This window comes from Chaetura pelagica, unplaced genomic scaffold, assembly GCF_000747805.2.
Source record: "Chaetura pelagica isolate M959 unplaced genomic scaffold, ChaPel_1.0 scaffold8, whole genome shotgun sequence".
NCBI lineage: Eukaryota > Metazoa > Chordata > Aves > Apodiformes > Apodidae > Chaetura > Chaetura pelagica.
The window spans coordinates 3,231,436-3,242,254 of record NW_009954544.1 but is presented as its reverse complement, the minus strand read 5'-3'; the positions used below and the strand labels follow the sequence as shown (position 1 = coordinate 3,242,254).

Sequence of the window (10,819 nt, the reverse complement as noted above, 5' to 3'; positions counted from 1 at the left end):
CCGGGACAGGCTGGGAGAGGATCCCAGGGTCATCACTGCCCTGAGGCAGCTGCTCCTGGACAGAGACCCAGTACTGAGGTATGAACCCTTCATGTTTTCCGTGGGCATCTGAGGTGATTGTTTGCTTCTGCCATTCCTAGGTCAGCAGTCACTGTTACATCAAGGTGACTGATTGCAAATGTGCCCTTATATTTTCAATCTGCTAGAGTCTCTCCCAGACTTGCTTTGTTTATTTCAGATAGTCCTTGTTCTTCCAGCTTAGTAGCAAAGGCAATCAGAAAGCTGATTTGAAGCTGATTTCTGATTGTTCAGATGAGCAAACCTGGCGTGTTGGCTGTGAGGCATCACAAGGGTTGCAGGGAACCCCAAAGAGAGCTGGGCCCCAGGAAATTCTTGAGGCTGAGGACAAGTACCCGGGCACAAGGAGGGGGATGTCAAGTGAAGAAATAAGATATTACTTGAAGGGCCTTGACTTAGAGCTCAAAAAGCAGTTCAAGGGCAAGCTGGGGCAGAGTGGCTGCAAGGATACCTTGACCAGTATGTGCACATTTCTCAGAGGAAGGGCTGGCCATTGGAGAGTGACTTGGCGTGTCTGATGACAGTATAAGAGAGAAGCTTCCAGTGTTCAAGGTCAGGTTGACTGGGGCTCTGAGCAACCTGGCCTAGTTAAAGATGTCCCTGCTTGTTGCAGGAGAGTTTGGCTAGGTGACCTTTAAAGGTCCCTTCCAAACCGAACTGTTCTGTGATTCTATGATAGAGCTGAGACCATGAACTGTTACACATTTCTCAAACAGCCACCCTGTCCTGGTGATTGGCACAACCTGCAAGCCCCAGGATGTTCCTACAGACATGCAGACTGCTTTTCTTCATGAGGTGAAAATCGAAGCCCCTTCAGAAGAGCAAAGGAGATTGATGCTGAGCATGCTGACTGCCAGTCTGCCTCTGGGCAAAGAAGTGAGCCTATCCAAGCTGGCCCGCAGGACTGCAGTGAGTGAAACTACAGCAGCATGTGGGGATGGGCAGGCCAGGAGTGTTGGGCCAGCCTCCCCTACCTGGCCATGGAGAAATGGGGCAGTTCCCACAGCCCAGTCAACTACTTCAGTGGTTAAATGTGGTCCTCAGACATATTTAACTGCAGATTTCTAATACACCTTTTATGGTCTAGCTGGAGCTGTAGTCAGGGACCGAACTGATGCTGTTTGTTTCTGCATTCACAGGGTTTTGTGCTTGGAGATTTCTGTGCCTTGTTGTCCCACAGCAGCCGGGCTGCTTGTACCCGCATCCAGGCCTTGAGGTAGCACAGGAGATGGGGAGGGTAAGGGCTGAAGCCAGCCTGGTCATGCCAGGAGTGGAAGAGAGCCTGAGTCCTTCCGTTCTCTTCCCTCGCCAGCTTTCCAGGCGGACTGAGTGAGGAAGCGGAGAGAGACTTTTGCACAGCTGGGTTCCCAGTGCTTGAGGAGGATTTTAGTGCTGCGCTGGACCAGCTGCACAGCGCCCACTCACAGGCAGTGGGAGCCCCAAAGGTAGGATGCTGGGCAGAGCAGGGGCAGTTTGGTTTTCCAGAGCTGTATGGCTCAAGATCCCACTTGCAGATGTCCTGCTATGCCTTTCCACATATTCCCCCAGCCTTGGATGGGAAACAGTCCCACTGTGGGCTTTCCCCCACAAGTGCTTTTCACCCTCTTGGCTTTGAACTTTATCAGGGAAGCCCTAACTGCTCTAACTGGACACTGCTCCATTGAGCACTGCCACAGGGATTCCAGCTGCATAGCTCAGCCTTTTGAGAGGCAAAGGCAGCCACAAACTGGCTGCCTTGCTGAGGCCTCCCAGCCACCTGGTGTATGGAAACAGAGAAGCTGGGGCATAAGCTGATGAGGGAGTTTCCCCACATGTCTGAGAAGCCTTATCCTTGATCCCTGGCCTTGGATGCTGCTTGAGCTGGCTTTTCTATCAGCCAGGCAGTTTGGAGAGCTGGCAATTCTTCAGGGAACGGGACATGGGGTGTCACAGAAAACCAGCTTCTAGGGAGGGGTGTGATCTGCCCCTGGCAGCTCATTACCCAGGGAAACAGCATTTGAGATGACTGGTTTGGCTGGGTAGCATGGTATTAGGACTGAGTGAAGTGACTGGAGCCCCTTCTCCATGCCCTTGAGTGCAAATGACCGAGCTCAGTACATGACAGGAAACCCTGGCCTTTGAGCAGTTATTCCGGTGCCTTCCTGAGCTGCCCACGTGCTATCTTGCCCTAGCAGGATGACATCTTGCTGGTGTCATCATCCAGGAACTACTCTGGGAGTTATTTCATTCATAAATCTACTAGAGACTGAAATGAGCTCTGCTTTGAGGTGTGTCTGCCAAGTTTGCTGTAAGACAAATAATAACCACAGAGCATGCTCAGCAGCAGGCTATGTGAATGGGGACTAATTTTGTTTATATTTTACAGTCCTTTATCAATTTCTTAGTAATTGGCTCTCATTCAGAAAACCCTGGATACTATCAACATGCATAACTTTTAATTCCCTGCTTCCATTTTCTGGTTAATCACACAATTGTTTGCAGTCACAGTGTGAGCCTCCCAGAGAGAACGAATTCCAAACCTCCAGTTGCTAGCTGTGTCTACAGCATGTCCTAGATTTAAGATGTTCTCCCCTGAAAACAACCTTGCTGCAGTTTTCCAGCTCCCATACTGATGTCTGTAGAGCTTTTCCTAGCAAGGTAGTGCTAGGGCATCAGCTCTGAAGAAGGAAGGCCCTGACCTTTTGCTTTAAACGATTTTTTTAAAATTATTTTTTTTTAAATCCTTATCTTGTCTGACCAGATTTTCCTGGTGGACTTGCTGGACAGCTGGAGAAATAGCATGAGATAACATCAGCTCAAGTAGTGAAGGAAGGAGAGACACATTGGCTGAGGGGGAATAGGCTCTGGTCTATTTTTAAGGTCCCCATTTGTGCTGGCACCTGTTTCCCACCAGCCAGCAGCTGGGGGAAGTGTTTAGGCACTTGGCTTTCTCTGCACATTCCCAGGAGAGCTGCTCTGCCTCTGAGGAGGATCTGTCATGCTGCTTGTGGCATTCCAGCTATTTCTAAAGCTGTGAGGAGAGCAGCAGCAGCCTCTGAGATTGCTTTGCTCAGCATAAAATAATAAGAGGCATGGCTCACCCCTCTCAAGTTTGCAGTCTTTCCTTTCTCCACAATGATCTCTTGCTTCTTTGCAATTGACTCCATCCTTATCTATTTATTCTAAGCATCCCTGGACTTTGTTCTTAGATCCCCCCTTTCAAAAGCAGCTAGTTTTCTGTACAGTGTCCTCCAGGATATCTGCCTCTCGCATCCTCCTCCACATGACAGAGGTTTCTAGTTGCCAAGGTTTTTTTGCTCTGTGGTGAAGCCCTTGCACCATCTCACCACCCTGCACGAGGTGCCCTTGAACACAAGCAGCTCATAATTGCTAGGTCTGGGGTTTGGGTTGTTTTTTTTTTTCTTTCTTATTTTTACCTTCCTTAATGTGTCCCCAGGGCTGTCTGCAGCAGGGCTCTCTCCCTGCAAAGCTGCAGACAACCCTGGCAGGTACTTTCCGTGTGGTATTTTTGCTGACAGGTGACAGGAGTGCTGAAGGGGACTCTCCCTCTCTTGGCAGATCCCCTCTGTGTCCTGGCAGGATGTTGGTGGGCTCCAGGAGGTGAAGAAGGAGATCCTGGACACTATCCAGCTGCCCCTGGAGCACCCAGAGCTGCTGTCACTGGGTCTGTGTCGCTCTGGTCTGCTGCTGTATGGGCCTCCAGGGACAGGGAAGACCTTGCTGGCAAAAGCTGTGGCAACCACATGTGCCTTGACGTTCCTGAGGTGAAGTTGGGGGTCACGCAGTGGGACTGACTTTCTCCTGGCACTGGATGGGCATGTTTTAACTGACCCCCTTTCTCCCTGCCCCACAGTGTGAAAGGGCCAGAGCTCATCAACATGTACGTTGGGCAAAGCGAGGAGAACGTGCGTAATGGTGAGCAGATGCATCCTGCCCCTGCATGTGGGAAGATGGGACTTTTCTGTGGTGCTGGAGGAAAGGAATACTGCCTTAAACTCCTCTTTCCAACCCCCAAAAACAGTCTGTTCCCTGCCTCACTGCAGCTTCCCCTCCTGCTCTCTCTGCTTCTGTCACTCTTGTCCCTGGTGTTCCTGATGGGACAGCAGTTCCTCAAAGACACAGCTGAGCCTTGGGCTTGTTGTACTGGGTGCTGCCTGTCTTTGCTCCCACTGAGTCCCTGAGGCAGAGCAATTGGTGGTAGTGAAGTAGTGGGCAGCTGGTTTTCATCCACAGCTCTTCCCTGCTGGTGTTGCTGTTGACTGCTCCTCCAGGTCTTTCTCACCTTTGTGCTGTCTTCTCCCAGTGTTTGCCAGAGCCAGGGCAGCAGCTCCCTGCATTATCTTCTTCGATGAACTGGATTCCCTGGCGCCCAGTCGTGGGTGGAGTGGAGATTCAGGGGGTGTCATGGACAGGTGAGTGAACATTATGCATCCTTGGGAGACCAGCCTAGCTGCCTCAACTGGGGGGATGCACAGGATTGCCCTGAAAGGCTTAGTCCATCCTAACTCTTTCTCTACTTTTTCCGTCTTGCACCCTTCAGCTTCTCTGCATGGCTTGTCTCCTCTCTCTGGACATTAGTACTGCTGTTTGCATTGCTGCAGATTCCTGATTGCCCAAGCTTGTTGTGCAAACATTTGGTTAAGACAGAGTCTCCTTCAGCTGCCTCTGTGGCTGTCAGCTGCTCCCTTTGGCCTCTCCAAGGCCATCCTTCACACCCCTGCCGTGCTCCCCTCCTATTAGCTGTTCTTTCTCTGTGATGGGAAATCTTTCAGCTGCCACTGGCAGAAGCCAAAGTATGTACAGCTTGGAGATACCCAGAAGCAGGTTTCCCTCAGGCCTCTTCTGCTGACCTGATAGTCCCCATCCAGCCTTCCTCTCCATCTCTGAGGGGTTATGCAGAGTTTTCCAGTGACATAATGTGCCCTTGACATCCATCTTCACACACAAAAACCTGGTGGAGATACCCTCATTCCAGTAGATCTGTGCAGCACTGCAGTACTGTGCAGCCAGACCAGCTTAAGCCCTGTAGCTGCAGAACTAGATCTGCAACACGTGGCATTCACTGCCCTGCGGACTGGTTGGCAGCATCACTGGTCTGCCCCCGTGTCCCTGGTGTGGACTGAGAGGGCAGTCTTGCAGCTGAACTTGCTGGGCAGTACCACGTAACGGGGAGAGTTAGGACATCCTAACCAGCACATCCAGTAGGGAAACCTGAGCCACAGCCACACATACCTGCCCATGTTTGGTCAGCGTCTGCGGTGTCTGATAGCAAGTATAAGCATATGTGGCCATCCTGGAAGGGTTCAGAGCCAAGCATGAACCTGAAGGACTGTCACAGTACCAAGAGCTTGCACTCACTTTGCTGTGAGCCCACAGTCTCACTGGCTGTGCTCTGAGGAGTCTGGATGGCTGTGTCAGGGCACTTCGGGGAAGGGAAATAGGAGCTGAAGTTCAAGACGTGGACCTGCCAGTGGCCTTGCTTATTCCTGGCTAAGGCTGACAGTGGGTGACTTGCCAAGGCCCAGTGAGTGTCCTGTCTTGCTCCCTGCAGAGTTGTCTCACAGCTCCTGGCCGAACTTGATGGTCTTCATTCCACCGGAGAGTTATTTGTCATTGGAGCTACGAACAGGCCTGACCTCCTGGACCCAGCTCTGCTTCGGCCAGGCAGGTATGTCTCATCATACCCTGCCTCACTCTAGGGTAGTTCCCCAGAGCTCCTCAGGCAGTGAGGAGCTGGACTGTGTCCTCAGCACATTCCCTCCACAGAGGCTGTCCTTAAAGCCCCCTAATCCTTGCTTGTGGGGGAGATAGGAAGCCAAGAGGAGGTCAGTGGCTATGGCTGTAGCAGCAGCACGAGGTACCACTGCCTGTTACCCCCCGACTTTGGTTATTGTGCCAGTAGCATCGCAGGACACTAAGGGACCAGCCGTGGCAACACACTGGTGGGAGGGGTTGGTCCCTCAAGGCCTGTTCTGCAGAGTTGCCCCACAGCCTGTCCTCATGCTTGTGGCTTGCCCATCCTGGGCAGGACACATTATCTGTTCTTGTTGGACTCACATAGTTCCTGTCAGCCCATTTATCCAGCCATCCCCGGTCGCTCTGAAGAGCAGCCTTGCACTCCAGTACGTTGACTGCTTCTGTCCCAAGTTTTGCATCATCTGTGAACTTGGCAGCAAAAGGAGCTGCTCCAGGGCCACCCTTCAGTTTCTGCTGCCCAGGGCTGAGCACCAGTGGTACGTTTGTCTTCGCATGTTCTTGACTATCTATTCTCCCTGCTAACAGGTTTGACAAGCTGGTCTATGTGGGCATAAATGAAGACCGGGAGTCACAGCTGCAGGTGCTGAGTGCCATCACCAGGAAGTGAGTGTCCCTGTGCTTTCACAGCAGCCTTCCACCACCTTCTGGTGGGTCACAGCTTTCCTGGGGTTGATGCATAGTGTGCTCCAGCTTGGCTTTGTGTCTGAGCCCTGGAGAGCACCTAAGTCACTAGCCCAAAGCTAGCAGGTAGGGGAAGAAGATGGGGCAGCTTCCAGAAGCAGAACTGGGGCTGATTTTCCTACAAGTTGGGAACAGCTCAGCTGGGTATCCAGGCAGAGGGGTTGGTAGAATTCTACAGTCACCATACCCACAACCTGTTCTTGAGGAGCTCAGCCAGATCTTAATGGTGTGATGAGACTGCAGCACAGCAACATGGCAGGAAGCTCCCATTTGCTTCCTGCAAGAGTTCACCTAGCACATCACCTGCTTTTTCCAGGTCCAAGGGTTAAGGCAGCTTTTGTTTGTCTTGCTGCCTCTCCTCCTGCAGTGCTGAGGGTAGTTCAGGCCTGTGTGCTTGATGTGTCTCTCCAAACACTGGTTGTGTGGGATCACCAAGCAGCAGGGTTTGGCTACTTCCCCAGCTCCTCCAAGCTCTTGAGAGCATCTCTGGAGGGAGGAAAGCAAGCCCTGTGATTCAGGTGCAGAAGTACCACCCATGACATCTGAGCGAGAAGCTTGGCAGGGTCTTTCTGTCATGGAGAACTCTGACTGCTGCTGCCTTTGACAACAAGCTAGCAGGAGAGGTGAGAGCATGGGCCAGCTGTGAGCATCCCTGCACACCATGTGGCTTGGCAGCCATGCCCTCCAGCACCATGCTGCCAGCTCACTGTCTGCAGTGTGGCTCTGGTGAGATGGTTTGGTGTTACAGTGGTTTGTACTGCCTGTAATTAAACATGTTTCTATCCAGCCCTGGCTGTAGGCTGTTCCCAGGCATGTGGAACACCTAATTTCTCTGAGTGAGAACTCAAAGTTGCCTTTGAACCTACTTAGCAGGAGAGAGGACCTTGTTGCAGGGAAGTTTCAAAGAGAAGTTACTGCATTGGAAAAACAAAGCAACCCATTCCTTAAATTTTTTTGGAGCATGCAGAGCACCAGAAGTGGTTAAATATGGGTCCTCTGATTCCTCCTGCCCAGTCACTGCAGTTTTCTCTCTTGGCAGGTTTAAACTGGATCCTTCTGTGAATCTCACCACCATCCTAGAAAAATGCCCGGCTCAGCTGACAGGAGCAGACATCTATGCCTTGTGCTCAGACACCATGATGTGCGCTGTCAAACGCAAGGTGGAATGGATCGAGGAAGGTAGGAATCCAGCCCTCACCTGTCTCACATGCTAGGGGTGGCCCAGCACAGGGCCAGAGAGGAGAGTTACAGCTATGGGTAACTGGGCTTTGTAAGAAGACCCTCAATGGCTTTGGGACCATGACTAAATACTAGGCTCTGGGTTACTGGCAGGCAGGCAGTTTCTGTGGATGTGATCATCTTTCCCCTTTACTCGGCTCTCATAAGACCCCACCTAGAGTAGTAGAGTATTGTGTCCAATTCTGGAGCCCCCAGTGTAAGAAGGACATGGAGCTCCTGGATAAAGTCCAGAGGAGGACCAAGAAGATGATCAGAGGACTGGAGCACCTCTCCTGTGAAGACAGGCTGAGAGAGTCGAGGCTGTTCAGCCTGGAGAAGAGGAGGCTCTAGGGCCTCATAGTGGCCTTCCAGTACCTGAAGGAGCTACAGGAAAGCTGGGGAGGGGTTTTAGGGCTTCTTTTTTTTTTTTTTTTCCCAAGGGCTTTTAGTGATAGGACACAGGGTAATAGATCAAAACTGGAAGAGGGGAGATTTCTATTGGACATTAGGAGGAAATTCTTTACTGTGAGGATGGTGAAACACTGGAACAGGTTGCCCAGGGAAGTTGTGGAAGCCCCATCCATGGCAGTGTTCAAGGCCAGGTTGGATGGGGCTCTACTGGGAGGTGTCCCTGCCCGTGCAGGGGGTTGGATCTAGAAGATCTTTAAGATCCTTTCAAACTTAAACCATTCTCTGATCTTCACCTCCATTGCTTGGCCTCAGGGGGAAGGAGTGGGACACAGGTTTTCCAGTGACTGGAGAGGAGGCTGTTGGAGCTTACCAGCTGCCCCTGTGCTTGGCTCTCAGCCTTTTCCTGTTCTCTCTTATGCAGGCCTGGATACTGAGAGCTCTGCTCTGATCCTGACCATGGAAGACTTCCTGCAGGCTGCCGCGAGGTTGCAGCCGTCGGTCTCCGAGCAGGAGCTGCTCAGGTACAGACTCATCCAGCAGAAGTTTGCTGCCTGCTAATGTTCAGCAGAGCTAGGACTGAAGGAGTGATGGGGGTGCTGTGTTAAGGGTGCAAGAGAACAGGCACACACAGGTACCCACTTGCTCTTCTCTGAGGTCTCCTGGACACCCTTTTTCTGAGCTTGGGTGAGAAAGTGGCTGTGCCATTTTTTGAGTCAAAGCCTGGTGGAAGTGCTGCTCTGCTCAGCCAAGCTAGTGGTGGGTTCTGTAACAGTCCCTCATGGCTCAGGGAGCACTTTGTGGCTGCTAGGAGCATACTGGGGTGACTTCCCTATGATGAGGAAGCCAAGTCTCATGATTGTGGGCAGTATAAGGAGTGTCTTCATGGGTGACACAGCATTGGTGGGGGAGCAAGGCCCAAACTGCACCTGGTTTGGCAGCAAGAAGAGGGCTGGAGACAGCTGCTTGTTGAGGTGTCAGCCCCTCAGTGAGGGATGCTGGTTGGAGAGCTGACACAGGGCACTGCTGCTGCAGCTGGTCTGGGCTCAACATGGTTTCTCTGAATAAATAAAGAGGTTTTTGGCACTAGGTATGCACTGCCTGGCCTCAGGTCTTTGCTTGCTGCTGATGGCTGTGGGCTCAGGAAGATCCCTGTGAGCCCCTGGATGTATTGGGTGTTGCAGAGAAACAGGTGTCATGTGGGTAGAGTGGGGGAACACGCCGATGAACAGGGCTGGGGCCACCTTCCACTGGGAAAGGGCATCAGAATTGCTGGAGCCCACAGCTGATGGAGAGGCTGAGGGAGTGGGGTTTGCTCACCTGGGAGCTGAGCTGCCTATACTGTGGGAGCTCAGCTCTTCCTGGAGGCACTGGATGACGGGACAAGAAGCAGTGGGGGCAAGTGGCAGCAAGGGAAATTTCCTCCAGATACTAGGAAGGACTTGACACAAGGAGAGAAAAGGCTCCAGTCTTGGAAGTACTTCGACCCTTGGCCAGAGTAGCCGAGAGCTGCCCTGTCCGTGCTGAGCAGGAGTTGGCCCAGACCCCCTGAAGTCCTGCCTTGCCTCCCTCTGCAGCCTTTTGGCAGCTGTCAGCACAATCACATGTGCAATTCCTGGCCCTTGCCAAGGATGCCAAATAAATCTGCACTTCAGCCATGTGTGACAACCAGCTGGCTGGCAGCTGCCTCTGCCAGGTCCCTGCAGCTGCTGGTGTGGCTCACAGGCAGCCCCATGTTCAGCCAGCCAGGGGCCTGTGCATGCCACAGCTCAAGACTTTGCTGCTGCCAGATCTTTTGCCTCACTGCTGCCAGCACCCAGAATGCTGGCAGTCACACTCCTGAGCCAACCGTGGCTGTCGAGGACCAGCTTCCCACCCAGCTCCTCCCCAAAGGGCTGGTTGTCCAGCAGCTTCAGGTGTTCCGTGCACCAAGCCCTGCTGCTCTCTCTGGCTTTGGCACCTGAGCGTGTTCAGGCAGAGCTGTCCCTGACCGCAAAGTGCTGCTGGAGCTGCCACCGCCTCTTCCCCGGGCATGGGCAAGGAGGGAGGGAGCTGCAGCCACAGGAAAAATGCTGGGGGGGGTGTGCAAAGCCCCTCCAACCTAGGAGTTCCGGGGGGGGCACCCCTGGATGGGGCTCAGGAGTGTCAAGAAAAGGGGTCTGCACCTGGGGGGGGGTGGTGTGAAAGGGGGAAAACCAGCTGCAGCAGGCCTGTGGGTGCAGTGCTGTGGTGGGCTCGGCAGGGATGTGCAACCACCCAGGACCTGTTCACCCTTGTCTCGACTTCAAGGGCAGCCCCAAACACCACGCTACAGGCATAACTGGCACCCACAACTGGGAGCTTAGAGGTGAAGCTCTGCCTGCACCCACATCACGCTACCCCCCAGGCTGGGCACTTCCTACCCTGGGAGTCCTGAGGCAGCTGCAGGCATCCCCGTTGCCACGTACCTGTCCCATACACAGATACACGGACCACAGGCTCCAGTAGCTCTCATGAGTGCTCTTAATTAAGGTGGAAGGTTCCCAGGCAGCTCTCAGCAATGTCCCCAGCCCCCTGCTTGTTCCCAGAGCCACCCGCAGCTCTCAACCATCACAGTTCTGTCTCCACGGCCTTCTCAGGCCATCTTCTTCACAACATGGATGAAGTAGCAGGTGACGTGGGCCTGTCCTGGCGTGTA

The 10,819-nt window shown here is 53.0% G+C and overlaps 1 protein-coding gene across 1 annotated transcript in view; it reads left to right on the top strand.

Moving 5' to 3' along the window:
• PEX6 (peroxisomal biogenesis factor 6) overlaps nt 1-8,729 on the top strand; it is an 18,908-nt gene extending 10,179 nt beyond the window's left edge. The window contains exons 8-18 of the mRNA XM_010005017.1: nt 1-78; nt 795-987; nt 1,218-1,294; nt 1,391-1,523; nt 3,637-3,842; nt 3,932-3,993; nt 4,382-4,490; nt 5,630-5,746; nt 6,361-6,438; nt 7,556-7,695; nt 8,567-8,729. The exon at nt 1-78 is cut by the window's left edge and continues 27 nt beyond it. Of these exons, the coding sequence (XP_010003319.1) occupies nt 1-78; nt 795-987; nt 1,218-1,294; nt 1,391-1,523; nt 3,637-3,842; nt 3,932-3,993; nt 4,382-4,490; nt 5,630-5,746; nt 6,361-6,438; nt 7,556-7,695; nt 8,567-8,703 (1,330 nt within the window). The 3' untranslated portion in view covers nt 8,704-8,729. The remainder of the gene's footprint in view (nt 79-794; nt 988-1,217; nt 1,295-1,390; nt 1,524-3,636; nt 3,843-3,931; nt 3,994-4,381; nt 4,491-5,629; nt 5,747-6,360; nt 6,439-7,555; nt 7,696-8,566) is intronic.
• Nucleotides 8,730-10,819: the final 2,090 nt, after the last annotated feature.